Raw genomic sequence first — 22,119 nt, 5'->3', positions numbered from 1 at the left:
AAACAGGATAACACACTAAGTTTAATGTAGATTAATTTCGCCGCTTACAGTCTTCTATCTTCAATTTTAATTTAACTTAATTTTTTTGGGTAGTCTCTTTTTCTAATAATAAAATTTCCTCACCAATTCGACACACATTCTCTTTTCACTCTTTTCCTGTTCTGGAGCTGTCCCAAATTCAGCAGCTTCATTAGCTGTGTTTCTGTTGCCGGAAAAAAAGGCTATTCCTGGATCTTTCAGGAACTTTGCAATGTCCCTGACATCAACAGGAGGTGTCCTTCTCAATCACCATCTCTGTGGGACAGTTTAGGTCCGAATGGACCGTCCAGCCGCAGAAATATCGACTGCGATCTCGGAGCACCAGGATCGCACATTGTGCCGTTGCGACGTCAGACTCTTTTTTCTCTCTACAAGCCTCCTAAAGGCTATTCATGCCCTTTAAAAAAAAAAAAGGGGGCCCGTTTTCACGAAAACCGGGCCATTTTTGGGAGGTCTGCAGAGTGCAAAAAGCTTTTTTTTTATTTGCCTCTTCAAAATCTTGATGCGTCTTATACTCCACTGTGTCTTATACTCTGAAAAATACAGTAATAGTTAAGTTGCTAGCTTCTCTCACCATACCAAATATGGTCCCATTGTGCTTTCTGAAAATTACCTTGCTGAAGGCTGTGGATGGACATAAGCTAAATGTGTGGACCATCCACTGTTTGCATGACCATTAATAACTTGGCAATTTGAGCCCAGCAAGAACAACCAGCTAATGTTGTACTGAAAATTGTCCTTGCTCTTTAAAGGTTTGATAGATTTTGAAAATACCTGGCTTAAACTAATAGGATTTAATTTTGCCTTGTAGCTGCATCCGTACTTCACTAATTATACATTATTTGAATAAGCCAGACAAACAGGCACTATAAAATGTATACTCAAGAAAGTAAAATTGAATCCTTTCATCAAGAAAATTATATTCCTTATTAAATGCAACACACCGTACAATGTGTTTTGTACTTATCTGCTGTTGCTGGACTTTTTATGTCCTCGGTTCACAATTTTTCAGACCCAGTGGTAATCAAAGCTGTTGGTTTACAAAACTGTAAACGTTTTATACTTTGCATTTAGCTGTCTATACCATCATACTTTTTAACTGAGTTTCCTTCTGATGCATTAATTCTTTTGAAATTTCAAAGCAAATGGTTTTCTCTTTCCACCCACTGGGCAATAAAAAACTGCCATATAAATGTCTTCCTATTTCCTCCATGCAGTATTTTAAATTATGTTTGTATATAGGTTCTTGCTGCTAGTGGGTTGGTTTTTTTAGGTGCTTCAACACACAGTTAACGAGCATACACACACTCACACACACACACACTCACACACACACACACACACACACACACACCGGCATAGTCTATGTATACATATACACTGTATATATGTATATATGTGTCTGTGTATGTGTACACACACACATACACACACACACACACAAACATATATACACACACACACACAGAGACAGACAGACAGACAGACAGACAGATAGATATAGAGAGATAGAGAGATATACACATACACATACACATACACACATAATACATAATACATTGTGTGTTTGTGTGTGTATGGTTGCCAGCTTCTTAATGACATCAGAGTTGTAGATCTAGATCTAGATTCTCCAGCCTGATCTCCTCTGATTATTTTAAGGCTGAAGATTGAAAATTCCAAGCTTGGGAATTTGGAAATACCTGACCTTTGGCAATACCAACATTTTGGAGAGAGCAGACTAAAATTATTGTACAATAGATTTGGATAAGCCATGTGTTTTTCTGACTTTGATCTCATAACACATTGTTATTTTCAGGAACATTTGGATGGTTCCAAATACTCCATTCCAATCAAATATTTACTGCATGCAATATGGAAGTTTCAAGAATCTGTTCCTGTCTCATATTATTCATTTTTCTCCTTTAATGGAGAAGAGATAATTGCACAGAATGAATAGAAGTACAAATGCACTTTTTCTCAGCTGATATCCGAAGAGCTACATATACATCTTGTACAAAAATACTGTGTGGCATTCTTTCTAACCATTCTTAATGAGTATCCTCCTTTTCTACTGACATTAGTGATTTATCTACTGCCTCAAACTTCACTTAGACTTAGATAAAGAGAGGACATGAAGTGCGGATATGTAATCCTCCTTTTATCTCTTCTTCAATATTGTAGGAATTCTACTTTAAATGTGGAGCACACCCAACCTCTGACAGTGAGACATCTGTGCCGCTGCACCTCATTACAACAAATACTCGGTACATCTCGTGTATAACCTGTACAGATGTTAGGTAAGTCATCTTGAAGAATGCTGATGGGTAGTCTTGGCAATACGGGAAAACGATTTTGCATCTTGTCTTCTTTCCTTCTATAGTATCTTTTCCTTTGTCATTCTGCTGAAATGGATGTTAGCTTCCCCTCCCCCCCAATTAACTTTCATAATGTACATTACAATGTTGATTCTAAAACTGAATAGATGAACAAGCTGTTTCATATTTTGTATTCTTATTCAGTTGATTAGTTATAGGCCCATATAGTGCATTACTTGGAAATCATTTTCCATGTATGGACTAAAAGGTTTTAAGAGAAAAAGATCTTTTTTATATATTTTCCACATTTCCTATTGCATCACAATAGTAATGATTTCCTACTATTATTGCCTTGCCTCTCTTTATTGCAAATTAACCTGCTATTGAACATGGCTTTTTTGATCTTCTTACTGATAAGAGTGAATGGGCAAAACAGAAATGCATATAGCTTAAACAATGTTCAACAAGGATGTTAAAACATAAGGATTGCATCTCATTTGTTTAAGTCATAAAGAGATTACATAATCTCTTCCTTTCTATACTGCAAAACAATGAAATATATATATATATACTCATACACGCACACACACACATACATCAACAATGACTGTATTCTAAAACTGCCTTCTGCAAGTTTACTTCAAAAAGCAATGACAATGGTGATCCTATAGTTGCTCCAGAGTGTGTAAAGTGTGTATAGAATTTGCCAGTTCACTAGATACAACTAGTATTATAGGTGGTTTGTAAGTATTTCTGTACTTTTGCTAGGAAAACTATATAGATGTGTTCCTGGAGTCAACAGGAGTCAACCTCAATTCAATGGCACTTTAGCCTTGTCGTTATCAACATTCTTTGTTAGCACTGAGAGTGTTAGCACTCTCAGTGAAACACAGGTAAATGTTCATTTTGGACTATCCTCACCAATATTAAATAATTCACATTTAATTAAAAATAATACAATATTTGAGGAGCTGCCACAAAGAAGAGGGGCTCAAGCTATTTTCCAAAACACCAGAAGGCAAGACAATGGATGGAAACTAATCAAAAAGAGAAGCAACCTATAACTAAGGAGAAAGTTTCTAACAGTCAAAACAATTATCCAGTGGGACAGATTGCCTTTAGGAGTTATGGGTGCTCCATCACTGGAGTTTTGTTTTTTGTTTTTTAAAGAAGAGATTGGACAGTCACTTGTCTTGAATGGTGGAAGGCTCTCCTGCTTAAGCAAGGGGTTGGACTAGAAGATCTCCAAGCTTCCTTCCAAATCTGTTATTCTGAAGATGTATGGTTAAAATTAAAGAGAAAGGAGCAAAGTATACATCACCATCTTTTAAAACAATAACTAAAGCATTTCATGGAGAAATAATATCCTAGTAGGAATTATTCCAATAAAATGTGGATGAAGTATTCTAGATTTCTCGCTAATGAAGTTCATAAATTTGTCAGGACTAAAATTACATGGATAATAAAACTCTGTAACATTTTCCCATGTAGACACTTAAGAGATCCACTTAAAAAGTGAGAGCATGCTATTTATTCCTTACTTGTAATATTCATCCAAACTAGCTCATAAAATGCAGCACAACAAACTGCTAGAGAAATGGATTTTCCCCCTCTTATTTATTATTGTGGCTTCCTTCTCTACATGTTTGAATTGGTCATAACATTCAACAATTTTTTTTCATTGCCCTCCTGTCCTAAACAACCTTTATTCACAATTGCCATTTCAGCAAGGAATAGCATTTGACATAGATGGTTTACAAATGCTTGTGATACTGAACTCATAAGAAATAGCATTGTGACAATTTCAGAAAATAGTGAATATGTTGAAACAGGCATTTTCCTCCTTCATGTTGTTACTCATGAAAATAAATGAAAATGGAATTACAATATAATTCTCATGGCCATTTCCAAAATGTATGTGCTTTTCCGCTCTTTTCCCCTAGCATGTGTTTTGTTTTCATCAATAAGCTTTTAAATGTAGTGTTTTAAGCATTCTTTTCCCAATATTTTCATTTGCTATTGATGAAAGAAAGGGATTAGGATACATAGCTCATATCTGAGAAACTGCTTGAGATACATATTCACCTCGGTTACATTATACAAAATTAAAAATATGTCAGATAAGAGTATATTTATTTTTCAGAATAAGAGGGCTATCGTTAAACCTAGGAGGAAAGAACTTGATTATGAGCAAAAGCCAATTTCTCAAAAAGGTGTTGAAGATAACAGATGTTAGTCTTTTTCCAATTTAGCCACAACACAATATAGACCATTGAATTATTGCTGCCTTGACTGTCTGCTGACAGTAGTTAGGTGTAGAAAGTAAGCCTGTATGGATCAGTTAAAAGATGAGTCAGTTTTGAAAAGAATAATGATATTTTTATCAGTTCACTGATATCTGAGAGTTAAAAGACTGTGATTTATATTTTTTATTGTTTATATTTGAGCTATTCTATGCAGAATCTCGATTGCTTGCTGTATCCATTAGGTCTTAAATGCCACCTAAACCCCATTGGTACAGGAACTAGTTGGTTTATTGCAAAAAATGCAACTGACAGTGTTTATACAACATGCTAAAATTGTACATTCATCATTTACAAACTACACTGAATGAGCTAACCCAGTGTACCTAAGCAAAGCCAGCTAAAACACTAGTTTAAGGTGTTGCTTCAACCTAGCTAATAATACCATTAGATTGACTAAGTTGAAACAGTTTCTACCACTGAACTATAGAGTGGTCCATTAAAATCCCATGAAGGAAAATAAACTACAACCATAGTCCTTTCAGCAGTTCCAAGAAAGTTCCACACCCATTTGCACTACTTAGATCCTGAGGACACAGATAAACCTCCAAGTGGCCTCAACAGTTTTCTAAAAGAATGCAAATGACCAGCTGTCTGCAAAGAATATAAATCCTTCCATTTCTCACCATCCAGTCAGAGTTGAAGAAGCTTGGATGACAAGTGAAATGTCTGCAAAGAGAAACAAGAAAGTCAAGTTGCATTTTGAAAAAAAAAAAAAAAAACTTTTGGGACAACCATGACCTGGATGACTGAGAATCTCCATAGACATCTTGTAAAACAAGTGCTTGTTTTATCCAAATCTTTATGTTCTCTATTTGTATTTCCATTACAAATAGCCAGGGCACATTATACACATGCACAGCAAGAAAAGGGCACAAAACCAATTTCTTTATATTTAAGTACAATGACAATAAAGGTTATACTTAAAAGACAGATTCTGGTGCTTTCATAATATGCTTACCAGATCATTCCACCCCCACTCCCAAGATGATCCAATACAGGGGTGGGTCCAGCAGTCAGTACTACCGGCTCACTCATGGGCGTGCCATGCGTCCTCACATGCACAGAGCAATAACAATTTCTCTGTGCATGCGCAGAAGCAAAAAACAAGATGGTGGTGCCTATGGTGCCTCCAGGAGAACTGGTTCATGGGCATGGCAGGCCTAGGTCGCTGCTGGTTCCAGCGACCCAGGCTGCCAAACCACTACAAATTTGGCCAAACCGACCTGAACCATTAGGAACCCACCTCTGATCCAATACATAAATCAAAACAAAAACCACAGAACTCAATCTTAATCAGAACAATATATCAATTCACCATATGCAACACAAATGTCTGTTGTCATTGTTGCTTTGGACAGTGAACCTCTCCAAAAGAATACAATAATAGAAATATTGAAGAAATGCACATATTGCAATGTACAGATAACTCGTGCTTAATACTGCCCTGTTTAGTGACTGAAATTACAATAGTGCTGAAAAAATAACTAAACCCAGTCCCACACTTACAACTGCTGCAGCATCTCACAATCACATGATAGATTCAGGTTCTTCACAGGCAGCTTCTGATAAAGAGTCACTGGAGAAGCCAGCAGTAAAATTGCAAGTCGCTGTCACATGATGTTTTGCTTAATGACTGCATTGCTTAGCAATAGAGCTGCCTGTCCCAGTTGTGGTCATTAAGTGAGAACTACCAGTAAAACCTTATTCTTAATAAAGGCAAAAATGAAAGCAGCACAAAATCCAACCAAATCCCAATCTCTTTCAGAAACCTACCATGCTATTTTCTCTTTCAATTACAGCAGTTATTTCTGGCATCTAGAGAAGGGATTCTCCAGCTTTATTGGACCATGGCTACCAAATTATAAATTGATTTGCATGACAGGTCCCATTACTAGAACAAATTTTTCCTTTGGATTACAATGGTACAAGAAGTAAATAGCATTTATTTTAATATTAACATTTTAAATTAAAGCAGCACAGGAAATATCATGTTAGTGCAACTGCCCCTGTCTAGGCTTGTGCTGGTAAAGTCCAGAGTAAGAAGAATAGGCCTCCTATCCTGTCTGCAAGGAGGAGTTCTATCAAGTTGCAAGGGTGAAACAGAAAGCAAAGTGAATGGGAAAATGTTCCACTTTGGATTTGAAAAAAGGAAACTAGAGTGCATCCTCCAAATTGCAGGAAACACTCCAGATGGTCCCAGCATTCGGTGTTAACTTTTCTACTGAATCATGATCCAAGTTAATTGATTTACTTATTTCTTCATCATGTGTCTAAGGCTACCCAATAGTAGTAGTAGTAGTTAGACTTATATACCGCTTCATAGGGTTTTCACCTCTCTAAGCGGTTTACAGAGTCAGCATATTGCCCCCAACAATCCGGGTCCTCATTTTACCCACTTTGGAAGGATGGAAGGCTGAGTCAACCCTGAGCCGGTGAGATTTGAACAGCCGAACTGCAGAACTGCAGTCAGCTGAAGTAGCCTGCAGTGCTGCATTTAACCACTGTGCCACCTCGGCTCCTCATCTATGAGCAATATTCAAATAATGAAAACACATCTTAAATAGCCATTAAAAACAATTCAATATAAATAAGACCACTGGAAGTGTCTCAAAGACTCAGATATAATATAGCCCTCTGATGGGCTCCCAGTTTCTCATTGTTTCTCCCAGTTGTTTTTCCTAGGACAACCATATTTTGAGAATTTTCTGAAGAGCCAAAAGGGTTGAGCCAATGTCACTTTGATACAGTTAATATTAGTGGCAGCTTTTCCCCAAAACAAAAGTTCCAATTTTATTATAGTGATCAGTTATTAAAAGTTCTGAATCTTCCTGGATGATGGGAGGTATGATTAGTAGAAATAAAATATCTCCATAATTGGAATACATTAACTTAGATACACATTTTAAAATTACTACTGAAATCAAGAGTTGGAATTGTTTCATTGAGAAGAGAAATGAAATGAGTGTTGTGGCCTGCCAGCAGCCAATGGAGCTGGTGGAGACTCAGACAGTGAGAAGGTTGGGGAGGAACATGGGCCAGTCCCGGAGTCTAGGGAAGGCTCTGATGAGGGCTCGCATCAGAGGCAGCAATGGGGCCAGGGTCATCCAACAGTTATCAGCTGTCTTTGGAGTCGGAGATGATTGGATCAGAAGAACAGCTGGAGCCCGATGTACACATGCACCGAGCTATCAGGAGAAGGGAACAGTTAAGGAACAAGTGCCAACTCTGGAGTAAAGGCACAGGTAGACGGTGAATGACCCCTCCCATAGGGAATAAAGAGCAAAAGGGGAGTGGAGTTTGCAGGAGACAATTAGTTTGCTTAATTAGTGTAAAGATTTGTTGACTCCTTGCCAAGTATTTTCTTGTACAGCATTGGGTTTGGAAGATATCGGCCTGGCAGCTCTCCAAGCCTAATAAGGTCTGTGGTTGTACATTCACCCTTGAAAGAGTGTTTGTCGGGACTTTACTAGATGTGAATGAGAGTAATTCACATTAGCTTAATAAAAAGGGATTTTGTCAGGACAAGGCATCTGCTTCATGATTTTGTGACACCTAAATCAGAACAATGATAGCATTCAAGAGCTGTTGGAAAACAGAAACAACTTCCCAGGTAGCCTTATGGTATGAACTGATGGCTCAGAAAATTAATGTTAAAGGAACTGAAATACATGGCATTCTAGGTAGTGAAAAACTTATAGACACTGTAGAAAATCAAGTGTTTTGAAGTTCTATGTGTTATTACTCTGCCCTGTGTGAGGGCAAGACAACAATTTCAAGAGAGTAACTTATGACAAGCTCTGTTACGTCCTAGTGAGCAATGTTTACATTCTACATCCCTAAAGTGATCTAAACAAAAACTTCAGTTTTGATAATGGGAAGGTGGCATTTAAGTTTAAGTTTAGGCCACAGAAAAACCATAGATGATTGGGAACACGATTTAACAAGCCAAGGCCAGTTTTGCAGGCGTTTGAGGTCAGGCATGGCACAGTTTTGGGAGGGTTAGTCTGTGGACATTTTAGAAAAGCAATGTCATTTCAGCCTAGAAATCATTAAACTACACTTGAAATCTGCAGCTGAGAGAATAGAGGGAGATCTAATTGGACTACTTGTGATATTCATCCATCATGTTCGAGGAGGACTTGACATGTAACAGGTTGTGGGCTGCCCACGATGTGTCTGCAGGTGGGTGGTAAGGCCTATATGGGCATGAAAATGTTCTTCCACATGCCAGGCAGACTTGTGTGGGAACCATTATTGCAGCGTTTGCAGCACTGGCTTTGTGGAGTGCTCACTTCTCTTGTGCTGTGGTTGTTCTTCTGTCCTCAGATATCTGGCAGCCTTTGTGGATCACTGTGTGCTTGTACTTGTACTTATACAAGTACAAGTACTTATAGTCCAGACAAGAAGACCCAACCATGTAAGGTTAAATGTAAGGTTAAAATAGCAGAATCTTGCCAATCTGAAAGTATTTCTCCTCTCCCTCACTTTTAGTTTTCCCCAAAACTAGGTAGAGTCCCGTCTGAGACATTTTCTGCACCCTCACCCATCTTTTGGACTCAGATTTTGTTTATCAGACTATTGTCTGGCTGCAACTCCTGTCTCCTCAGGTCATTCCCACATACCATTATAGCAGCTGAGCCATGTAAAAACCTTGCTGATAAGCAATACCAGATACTGTAGCCTATTGATTGGTGGGAATGAAGATTTATAGCTGTCTGGCAGGCAATCTTGTACGTAATCAAGAAAACTTACTTACGTTTGTGTGATCAGAAAAAGTTATTTCTAGGACAGCTGCCTAAACAACTAAGGATCAGGCTTATGGAAAATGTAACATTTCACAGCGATTATAGGAGAAACCCTTTCAATTTATAGCACCGCTGTGTCAATTTTTGTGGACTATGCTGTGATGGCAAACAAATCCCTGCAAAGCCTCTTCAACCTTATTATAAGCAGGGCCTTTCTGTGAGAGAATTCATGCAGATGGTGTAAATGTCAGGTAAAGATATGAAAGTCAGATTGCTGTCAATTTGCTGAAAGGAAACAGTAACTCAGAGTTGAGGGCTTAAGGGAGGGCTTGCCTCCCTTAATTCAGTCAACATTATTATCTGTGGCATCTTTAAAATCTTACTGAAACGAACAATAAAAATATATCAATACATTGGAAATATACTTCTTTTCTTCACAAACTTAGCAAGGCACACATCACTGCAATGTTTTCATCTCATCCAGGGGTGGGTTCCTGCCAGTATCTATAGAAGAGGTTCCACAAATCTACAGTGCCGTTTAGAACCGGTTCCAGCTCCCTCCCTCTGCCCATCTGCACATCATCAAGATGAAGAGCGAAAGGAGGAATTCTGGGAGTTGAAGTCCACAAGTCTTAAAGCTGTCAAGTTTGAACACCCCTGGAGTTTTTTTCTAAAGGGTTAGGGGTGCAAGGGTCTTGTAACTTGACAGCTTTAAGACTTGTGTGCTTCAAATGCCAAAGTTCCTGAGCCAACATTTTGGTTGCTAAGCAAGAGCATTGTTAAGTGAGTTTCACCACATTTTACAAGTTGGCCACGCCCACCCAGTCACATGACTGCCAAGCCGCTCCCACCTGGTCACATGGCCAGCAAGCCACTCCCACAAACCACACCTACACCTACAGAAGAAGTTCTAAAAAAAATTGAAACCCACCACTGATCTCATCATACTGCAGTTGCCCCCTTTCTCCATGTACAGGTAGTCCCCAACTTACAACAATTCATTTAGTGACCATTCAAAGTTACAACGGCATTGAGAAAAGTGACCGTTTTTCACACTTATGATCGTTGCAGCATTCCCATGGTCACAATGATCAAAATTCAGACACTTGGCAACTGACTCATATCTATGACGGTCACAGCCTCCTGGGATTATGTGATCACCTTTTGTAACCTTCTGACAAGCAAAGTCGATGGAGAAGGCAGATTCACTCAACAACCATGTTACTAACTTAACAACTGCAGTTATTCACTTAACAACTGTGGCAAGAAAGGTTATAAGATGGGGCAAAACTCACTTAACAAATGTCCCACTTAGCAACAGAATTTTGGGGCTCAATTGTGATCATAAGTCGAGGATTACTAGACATCACAGGTATCTGTGCTTCTTTTTCTTGAAAACATTTCAAAATCATAAATGATGTATTTCACTACTACTATGATATATTTCACAAGTGATTGAAATAATGGATTCAGAAAACATAAATACCCTTCCATAATTAAATATTGTAGCACTGCTATCTCTTTTCTTTTAGTTATTTTTTTCTAGACGTAAGATACAGATGCCACATATGGCACACCACATTTATCCGTATAAGCAGTTCCTCCCTCCAAGGCTGATAACATGTGTTGTTGAAGACAGAACAGCAGAATAATTTGTACTCACCACATTTTGCCTTCTCCATAACCACTTTGTGACAGTCTTGCTTCAGACATGCAAAGCAATGGTATTTGCAGCCCTGGATAGATTTACGGTGATAGGATAGAATGATAGAATTATGTGAATGATACGATAGAATTCACAGAAATAGTATTCATCCAGGATGCCCTGGAGGTTTTGATCCTTTAGCAATTTATTATCATCAACAGGTTTTTTTTTAATTGAAAGCACCTTGGACAAATTCGTTCTACCTCTTATTTATAAAATAAATCATTGGCAGTTATATCAAGATGTTTTTCAAAGCCATGTATATGTGAAACATCAGCCATCTTTTATGTGGAAACATTCAGCCTTTAGTGGAGAGCCCTAGTTTAATTATAATAACTATAACTAATATCCAATGACTTCCTTTACTGTCAAACTTTGCAAACTATTTATTTCTTTATATATTTATTAAATTTAATATGCCACCAATCTCGCTGTAAAATTACTCTGGGAGGCTTATAACATATACACTCATCATTATAAAGGATTAAACATTAAAACAGTAAATGTAATATTAAAATTAAGAGAGAATTAACTAAGATGGGAGAACATAAAATGGGGTGGAAGTTATTGATATACCTAATAAACTTAGCAGGGTTTTCTAAATTTATAAATACTTCACTGTTGATATTTAGCAAAATCTGCTGGATTTTAATGGAGGAATGTTACCTTTTATGATATTCTCCTTTTGAACCTCTTTTGAAACTCTCAAAGAAATATTTGTGCTAGGAAATGCATAAAACATAAAAGGTATTTTGTTTTGAGACTGCAATTTTGAAATGACTGGAGAATTATGGGAAACAATGGGAAGTGAGAACCAACTCATACTCCCTATAAGAGAGGGCAGAATAAGAGCTCATGCTGGGTAAGTAGTTTAATTCAGAATCTGTTATTTAAAATGCATTGCCTTCTTCAGGATTAGTGGTCTTTTCAGGGTTTTTTTTTTAAATTAAACCCCACATACTGATGCCCCACATGCATAACAAGTTGAAAGCACTGATTTGGTATGGCTTTCTATTTATTACAATGAAATCTGTACATCAAAGCTTAAGAAATTAACCAACCTCAGCATTATTAAAGATGACTCTAGGCTGTCATGGAATTGGCAAGCAGGTGTAGCAAGTGCAGCCAAAACTGGAAAAAGAAGATAGTGTGCAAGAACTGGTATGTGTAGAAGATCAATGAAAATTGGCAGAAGTATGCCACTGCAAGAAAGCTATTGCAAGGACAAAACCAATCATTACTGGGTCTCAGAGGAACAACTGAATACAAAGGAATGCAAGAAAAACATCTATCAACTTGTGAAAATGCACATCAAGATAGCCAAAGGCATTGAAGACTATATGAGTGTTAAAGTGGAAATCAATTGCAGGATGAGCTCAAAATTCTGAAAGACTGGCAGCAGCATTTAAACAAAATATCTACACCTGGCAATTCCTGATGACTTGGCTAACACTGGCTCAATCACACATGAAGAAGTTACCAAAGCGATAAGCAACATGAAGAATTCAATGTACTTGGCCCAGACAATCTACTAGCAAAACATCTAGAACTTGAAAGAATGTATAGTAGCTGACTGGATAACATCAATGCCATTGTAGACTCTGGCCATGTGTCTCCCAACTAGCCCCTGAGAATTACAGTTCTTCTCTTCAAAAACAAAGACAACTTGGGAGACTGCTCCAATTATAGACCATTCCACCTCCGGTTGCACACAGTGAAAATTTCCCCCCAGCACCTCTGTGACATTGTTGAAATTCGTATCAAACAGTGTCAAAGACTTCGGTACCACCAACATTATTTTTTGTAGTTCTCATGCTACAGAGAAGCATAGATAATTTGAAAAGAAACATCACAACCACAAAATACAAAACTGAGCTGAATATTTTAGCTCAGTACCTGAAATATTCAGAATATTTAGATTTAAACTGCTCAGAACAGCCAAATTTATTTCAGCTTGAAATAAAGCAATCCCCAAAAACAACAACAACAAAAACCACCTGGTTTATTACCAGTAATTCTAATTGGTGGTCAGAATGTTTTGTATATTCCTGCCTTCATGCAAATGCCAGACCGTTTACCATCTGAAGCCAAAGCACTGATGAATTGTTGGTGTGATAACAAAGCAATGAAAAGTTTGGTAGCATAGCCAATATCCAGAAAGATTTGCCCCCTAATTCATCATTCATACCTGTTCTGGTATGAATGACCAATATTTCCCAATAACGGAATAATTATTTCAAATAATTATTGCTTATTAATGTTAACTATTGACTATATTTCCTTTAACAATAAGCAGAGAAAAAGAAAAGGAAGCTCTTTAAACCAACTTTTGATGTGTTGAAAGTATTTAAAATATTTAGCTTCTCTTTTCTATTCAGGAGCAGGCTCATTTTTTCAGACAATATTGTGGGTGGCTGTGAATGCCAGTTGCCATGTATTTTAGCCTTAACAATTTATGGAACACTTTAAAGAGCTATTTGTTTAAAAAGTTTGCAGTGCTGTGCTTCTGAAGTGTCTTTGTTTTACAAGAGTGATGGGTTGGTTGATCCTTGCTAGAGGACTGCCAGCCAGCTGACTACACAATGGCAGAAGAGTGATCTGGTGCCAGTCATTGCCTGGTTGGAAGATGTTAAATAGGGGAATGGTGAAAATCCTTTAGCAGCCTTAGAGCAGATGAATAGAGAACTTGACTTGAGCCTGGGGATTACATTCCATCTATGTCAATTTCTTAGTTTACTTTGGGTAAATGTTTGGGTAATTCAGAAGTGAGAACAGTATTGGCAAAACTGATTAATTTAGCATCCTATCTCAGTGGGACATTTTGAGATTGAAGAGAAGAAAAACACGAAGCATTCTACAATGTACATCTTTTATAAATATGAATAGCAATTAAAAGTACCAAAGCATGTAGGAAATGCCTATAATTCTGAGAAAACTGTTGCCTATCAGCGTAGGCTGCTTTCCCCTTCTCTCAATCCCACAACTGTTGACATCTTCTCATTAGTTGCTGTCAGGTTTTGAAAATCAGTCTTGAATGATTTATCTCCCCATATTTTTAAATCAACAGTAGTCAGTTGCAATGTAATGAAATGATAGATATTTGTGATATTAGGTTAAACTATAGACTAGAAGCTTGTTGATGCAAATATTTATATTTCTTTCACTAGTGGATGCCCTAGTTTCTTCCTAGTTGCTTGCGGTTTGTCCCTGTGGGATTATTTAACTCTATCAAGATTCACAGACTGAATAGATGAAACCTCAACAACACAGCTGTCAGTTGGATAACTGTGAATGCTTTCAGAACAAGTACGGAAAATCACATACATACACATATGCACATTCATATATAGTATAAAAGTTTAGGCAAAAACCACCCTATTGTGGTGTTTCTCAATTTCAGCAACTTTTAGATATGTAGACTTCAATTCCCAGAATTCTCCATGCTTATCCACAAATCTTAAAGTTGCTGAAGTTGAGAAATATTGGCCTACTAAGAACTGAAGAAGCTAAATGAGAAATTTGTTAAGTGAGTTTTGCCCCATTTTACAACTTTTCTTGCCATATTTGTTAAGTGATCACTGCAGTTGTTAAGTTAGTAACATGGTGGTTAAGTGAATCTGGTTTCCCCATTGGCTGTCCTTGTCTGAAGGTTGCAAAAAGGGATCACATGACCTCAGGACACTGCAACCGTCATAATATGAACCAGTTGTCAAGGAGCCAAATGGAAATCACATGACCATGTGGCTGCTGCAATGGTCCTAAGTATGGAAAATGGTCTTAAGTCACTTTTTTCAGGGCTGTGGTAACTTTGAACAGTCACTAAATTAACTGTTATAAGTTGAGGACTACCTGTATCCCCCACAGACTCTTATTGCCCTTAAGCAACAGCCCCCAATACATTAAATACACAATCACCAGACTCTGGCCTCACCCTACGCAGCATAAGCAAATTCAAACATAGTCTCTGTTTTGTCTCTGTTCATATTTGAGCATCTACAAAAGGACATCTTTTTTTCTAGCAAAATGCTGAGCAAACAGCAAGATCCTGAATAACATCCATCCAGGGCACAGGCAATGGCCCGCCAGTTTCATATTGTTGCCAAGAAAATGACCTGAATATATGCATAAAGTCAGATTTATAATAACTTTTGTCTTCTGACAATGTGGGCAGTGATGGCTAAGCTGCACTTGTGTTTTCTAATCTATCTTTGTTCTAACCCTTGAAAGGAGAATATTTAAAATAACTATAGAATTTGACTGGAGTCTTGGGGAAAAAATAATGACTCAGAGAAATGACATAGAATATAAGAAAATAGGTTTTTTTTTCCTCAGCTAAAGGGGCAGAGGAGAAAATGGCTCTTGCTTCTCTTATTTGTTTCTCTTCCAGACAGTTGAGTTTTTGAAAGGAAGGTGGTGGTGGAAATTAAGTGGAAGAAAACTGGAGGGAAATGAGTCCTGGTAGAATGAAAATTGCAGTACTTGGGGGATAAACTAATGGCACCCATATTTTTTGCAATTTCATTGTTGTGCAGATGGGAAGCGTGTAGAGAAAAATAGTAAGTGTGTATACATAAATTATTGTAAGCAAATGCAATATGAAATAGCTTTAAATAAACAAAAAGGCCACATACTTTCTGGTTTTTCAAGTGAAATATGCATATTATTTTATTCTGGTTTATACTGTATCTGGCTTTGAGCTATAAGGAAAAAGGGCTTAAAGCATCAATTAATTGCAATATTTTGAAGTAATTATTATGTATTTATACAGATTTAAAAATTCCCAGTCCCAGACAGCTCTTAGTTAAAGAACTAAATATCCTAGCTATGTTTATAAAGAATTTCCACCAGACTATATGAGATGTATTTCTTGTTAAATGTTAGGATTGCTATGCAACGTTGTAATCCTGAATATATTTTCTCTGAACCAGCAATAAACTTTGTCTCTAATGTAAAATGCAGCTATGCCAATAAGTCCTAGCTCTCTGGGGAAGTCTGTAACCTAGCAAAGATGGAAGTAAAAAGAAAAAAGATGTTCAGCAGCAGCTGGATCAATTCAATTACATCAACAATGGGCTCACTATTGGAAGTTCTGAAGAACCTCCTTGAGAAAACCCATGCAACTGCTGAGAGTTGGTACCCATTTGATTGCATATAATTAATCAATCAAAAAAGGGACGCCGTGGCTCAGTGGCTAAGATTCTGATCTTGTTGATCAGAAAGATTGGCAGTTCAGCGGTTCTAATTCCTAGTGCCGCCTAACGGAGTGAACTCCTGTTACTTGTCCCAGCTTCTGCCAACCTAGCAGTTCGAAAGCATGTAAAAATGCATGTAGAAAAATAGGAACCATCTTTGGTGGGAAGGTAACTGTGTTCCATGTGCCTTTGGTGTTTAGTCATGCCGGCCACATGACCACGGAGATGTCTTTGGACAGCTCTGACTCTTCAGTTTTGAAACGGAGATGAGCACCACCCCTTAGAGTCGGGAACGACAAGCACATATGTGTGAGGGGAACCTTTATATTTACCCTAACCAATTGATGAAAAACATAATCCATGCATTTTGCTACTGCAAAAAGTGATATGTTATGATTCTGGGAAGAACCATGTTTTGTTTTTCCATTCATCCCACAAATGTGTTTACAACTGAGTCAATTGAATTTATTTTCATATCATTGAAAAGTTCATTTTGTTATGAACTTCTTTTTCATAACAGATTCACATCTGTTATTTTATGGATGAATGTAATTATTGTCAAGCACCCAGGAAGCCGGGAGATTCAGGCAGTTCAAATGAGTATAAAGATTTATTGCAAGCTTAAGCTCTCCACAAGAATCTGGCCAATTACCAGTCAAAGGAAATGCACGAGAGATAAGAGAGGCATTCAAAGTGGGCTGGACTTAGATCTCTTGCGGGAGTGGAAGGATTCGTGACTTATGATGCATTTAACCCCCTCCCTTGGGCTCAGCCTAGTCGTTTCCTACAGTCATATTTTGTTCCTTCATATTTTTCATTATTGAAAGAGATTTTCTTTGAGTAGAAAGGTTAATTACTTAAGTGCTAAGCTGAAATTTCTACTGCTAATTCGGGACAATATTTTTTATTTGAATTAATTGCCTCCTTTGGTGGAAAGGAACAAATTCATCTACGTTTCTGAAATATGAGACATGACTGACCTTACTGATAAGACAGCCAACAATCCTATCCCTACGCCATTTTTTGGCTGAAACAATGGACTCAGACCATGTGTGAGATGATTAGAGGTGCATGTGATACTAAATTCTCTTTGTGTTGGAGGTTGGCTAAGATCAAGTCAAATCAAAATTATGGTCATAGATTAGTACGGATTGATCAAAACTATAGTCTAGACCTTATCAGGTGCAAGAAATTAAGAACCAAGATAAAGTTTAAAAGTACTAAAAGTTTATTTTATGCTAGTTATACACAAAATCTGAACTACTAATGGTCAAAGTGAATTTGTGTGAGATAAGAGTCAATGGACTTCAAGGGCAAGGGATGTAGAGACTCCAAACTGATGATGTGTTTGACCCCACCCTTGTGATCAGCCTGGCCATCTCCTACAGACCTGCCCATATTGGGAGATTGCTGCCATTGTTTGCTCCAAGGTTAGGAATTAAAGTTCTTTTAAAATGGAGGCAGCAGTTCATCAGCTTTGTATTAGGAAGGTAAGCTCTGATTCATACCCCTAACCCATTGCATAATTTCTGCTCATTCACAAAGTAAGGTGTACAGAAAACCAGGGGTCCCCAGCCCCTGTTCCATGGACCAGCACCGGGCCACAGCATGTCAGAAATAGGGTGGGGTAAACAAGCAAAGCCCCATCTGTGGGATGCAGGCAGCACGAAAAATCATGCCCACTCCGGTCTTCAGAAAAACCTCTCTCAATGGAACTGGTTCCTGGCTGCTCAAAAGCTTGGGGGCTATTGCAGTAGATGATGAACAGGTAAAGGGTCTTGTGCAGTGGTGGGATTCAGCCAATTTGCACTATTCATGACAACCAGTTAACTTTCCAAGCAGTTCAGAGAACCGGTTGTTGGAAGAAATCTCATTTTATTTTTTTTTCCACTTTGCAGGGCTAATCCTGTAAGGAAGGAAAGAAACATTCTGGTGTTGTTTCTAGTCTAATCTTTATTGCCCTGCTTACAGAAACTGCCTCTCTGGTTAACCCTTATTACATTGTAACAGCTAAGGCGAAGTACCCAACGATGTGAGTGACGTTCAGTTGGCCACACCCACCCAGTCACATGATCACTGAGCCCTGCCTACCCAGCTGGTTATTAGGGCAGAAAACCAGTTGTAAAATTGTGACTCTTCATGTGACTAGACCCAATTTTATAACTTGCTTACCACAGTTGTATAGTGAATCACACAATTAAATGAATCCAACAACCTATGGTACTTCGAGCTCTAGACTCAAAAATATGATGTGAACAGGGAGCCGCTGCATCAGAGGTCCTTTGTAAAACTTTTGACTATTTTGTCATTTCTAGAGCTATCTAAAGAGGAAAAGAAGGCTGTGAGAACCGTTCTTTGGTCTTTCAACTGTGTTTTTTCTTTTCTTTTTCCCTGCTTTGGAGAATGTCCCGAAACTCAGAATGTATTTAAAGCACAACTGAAAGGAGGACAATTATTTTCTCTCCATTCCATCAGTGGCAAGTTTTAATTGGAGATTCTAGTATTCGCCAAGGCAGTCACGCTTTTAATATTGATCATTTATGTTGTGATAATCAGCTCCTTTTCTCTGGCTGCCCTGGCTGGTTGCGATGACTGACTACTTTAGACTTTAAAGTGTATTATGGTGATTTATCTTGGATGCAACTACAACATATAAAGCTCTCAGTTTAACTATGTTTTCTATGTTGAGCATTTGCTTAGGTTTTTCAATACCCCATTACGGCATGTCACAACAAATAAAATGGTTCTTCAAAGATCTGAGATGAGAAGCTGTTCAAAAGCCAGAATGCCATGTCCACATGTCACTTGTCTTTATGTTGTTCCCTTCCATTTCTTATCAGAAAGGAAACAAATGTGAAAAATATTATTTCCTTCATTACCCAGCAGTTCTGGAAAAAAAATCTTATTAACTCATTAAAAAACACACACACACACACAGGGAAGTATCTACAAATTCTTTGAAGTCCCTATGTGCCCCCATTTGTGCTTCTAAAGCTGAGACACAACATAGACAAAAAGCTTTTATGCAGAAAAGGCTAAGGAGGAGAGGGTTGCAAGGAGAATTATGACTTTAAATTAGTTTTTGCTACAGTATCTGCCATTAACAAAGAAAATGATTTGTTCTGCTAGCTTCTGGTATCTTTTGAGGGGGAGTGGTGGTAATTATGTGGTATCTCACTGTTCTATGCTTTTAAACATACTGTACTCAGATATCAGTATCACAGACTAGGTAAAGGTCCCTTCATCAGGCAAAGGGTGCTGCTGATAGAGTTGGTGTATAGAAATAGGGAAAAGGTGTTCTTCATTTGTTGTGCATTCCTTATGATTTCATTTACTTACAGTCAAGAGAGAAATCTTTTTTTTTGTTCCATGAAATTAATATAAACAAGCCAACCCCCTGCCCATACTCTATTGTACTATACTTTGTGAAGTGGCTTGTAAAGGATTTTATGAACTATTTATTTATTGAATCAAGATCCTAGCATTGTATATTGCTACAAATCTTTTATTTTAGTATGCCATCCCTTTGTTGCAGTTGTGAATTGCCCAGAGAACTTCTTTAAATGGATGGCAAATATTGTGTGTAGATTTGTATACTTCTTCAATCTGCAGCTGAATTTCCTGGTTTCATCTTGCTTCTTTTATATCTGTTCCTAATTGCCAGAAGAGATTAACCTGTTTCTCTGGTTTAAAAATATTAACTGGCACTAGAATTGAAAACTCTTATTTTGAAGGTTTTTAAAAAAATTTAAAATGACGGTATTCCTACCAGAGATAATCCTTTATTCATTTGGTTCGTATAGTTTACATAGAACATTAAGTGCTGTGGATAAACACTAGAAGACATGGATATTCCAGAAGATATTCCAGTTTTGTGTTAATTACATTTATTTAATTCCCTTTTCATTTGTTTAGCTTCAGTTTCCAGTGGTTGCTAATTCTGATGTGATTGTTCCTCTCTGCATACCAAATTATTTATTATAGATTATAGATTTCTCTTCAAGAAAGCTTATTTTTTACAGATTAACAGAGTTGAATCATATTATCTTATTCCGTTTTTGAAGTGCAAAAGAAACATCAGAAAACCTTGCACTGGTACAGTCTTCTTGTTACTGTTACTGCTGTCATATCTTGAACAGAGAACTCCACATTTCCAAGTGGCTTAAGAAAACATAACTCAAATAACTGTTATTAACTGCTAAGACTTGGAGAATCCAAAAAAATAATGCAAGGAAAGAATGATGTTCATTTTCTAAGAACGTGAGTCCGAAGGGCTTTAATGTATAAAGGGCCCTCTTAGATCAGACCAAAAACATCATTCAGCATTCTATCCCTATACAGTACATCTGACTCACTCCGCATGGCAGCCCATTGCAATATATAACTACAATACCCCTTTCCAACTTGTGTTCTTCAGTAATAATAGTTAAGCGTAATCCTAGAATCAAGAGTGTCCAAAGAACTTCACTGTATCTTAACTAGCTGTAGCAATAACACTGTATAAGGTCAAAGGCCTATCTGTCAATTTGGTCATCGTCTGGGGAGCTCAGAAACAGGCCATGATAATAGGCCTGTTTCCTACAACCACTAAAAAAACTGAGTGAATGTGAAGAACTAATCTCTTTTGTATCCCTTAAATCTCCCATAGTTCAACTTCATTAGATAATGAAGTTGGGTTCTTTATTCTCCATTTTGTGTAAAATTGCATAGATTTGTCAAATCTCTTGTTATTCCTTTGGTTTCCTTAACATAGAGAATAGGGAACCCTCTGGCCTTCCAAATTGGTTGAACTATGAACCCCAGGAACTTCCTTAAAGGCCATCTTGTAAGGGCAGATAATTCAGCAACAATTGAAGAGTAAGGTTTCCCATTCTTCTTCTACGTTAAATATAAAAATCCAAAGGGCAAAACCAGTACAATATCTTGTTTTATGCAGTGCCTAAGCAGCAACTCTTACAAACTCAGAGAAAGGAAATAATGTTAACAACTACTAGAACAAAAATGCATTTCATCAGGAGAGTTGCCCAAGTTCCGTAATAATTTTCATTTTCTTTTCAGCCCCATCCCTAATGATCCCTAATAGATCATTCATCTTTTCCACAACTGTCATATCCACTGAGCTGCCCCACCACAACTCCGGAGTCTTTTCCTTATCAGTCATTGCCAGCTCAGACCCCATGAAATTAAATATGAAATTAGGATGATTTGCTCCAGCATAGGACTTCACATTTATTTTTATTGGATTGCATTTGCCATTTAAATGTCTACTCACCCAGTCCGAAGAGAATAATTACATCTTTCATCATCCTGGGTTAAATCCAGAGTTGTTTCATCTGCACAACCAACCTTTCTGGAGGATAGTAGCTTAGAGTTTCTAAACATCTTACCATTTTTAATGGCCTGATGAACACAGAGTTGTCCAGCATAGAACACTTAAAATCAGCCGATACTAACTTTTTTTCTGTCTCAAGTTCACCATTCATTTATTTGGAAACGTGTCCAGTGTTTGGTATTATCATTGCCCATTGTGATTCTGTGAAAGAGTATGGCCATTTGGAATTTCTAATTTGTTCAATTTGATTGCCCTCTTTCACTATTTCCCTTCCAAAACACCCTTTATTCTATAGATTTTGTATTTAGAGGTAAATGTATACTTCATTTTTATTATTCCTGAAAAACTATACATTCTCCTATCTGTAATCAGGAGCTTCTAGAATTAGCATCTAAATCCATTGTGTCACTGGATAAATAACTATGTGTTCTCTTCTAACTATCATCATCCTCTTCTTTCTTTGAATTTAATTTTAATTTTATATA

At 37.5% G+C, this 22,119-nt stretch overlaps 1 protein-coding gene across 1 annotated transcript in view; it reads left to right on the top strand.

Annotated features, from left to right (window-relative positions):
• PRKN (parkin RBR E3 ubiquitin protein ligase) overlaps positions 1–22,119 on the top strand; it is a 774,293-nt gene that overhangs the window by 444,435 nt on the left and 307,739 nt on the right. Inside the window, 1 exon segment of the mRNA XM_032215517.1 lies at positions 2,221–2,336. Within this exon segment, the coding sequence (XP_032071408.1) occupies positions 2,221–2,336 (116 nt within the window).

The sequence above is a fragment of the Thamnophis elegans genome, chromosome 4 (assembly GCF_009769535.1).
Source record: "Thamnophis elegans isolate rThaEle1 chromosome 4, rThaEle1.pri, whole genome shotgun sequence".
Classification (NCBI taxonomy): Eukaryota; Metazoa; Chordata; class Lepidosauria; order Squamata; family Colubridae; genus Thamnophis; species Thamnophis elegans.
Note: the sequence above shows the minus strand (reverse complement) of the source record. Positions and strands in the feature narration are given on the sequence as shown.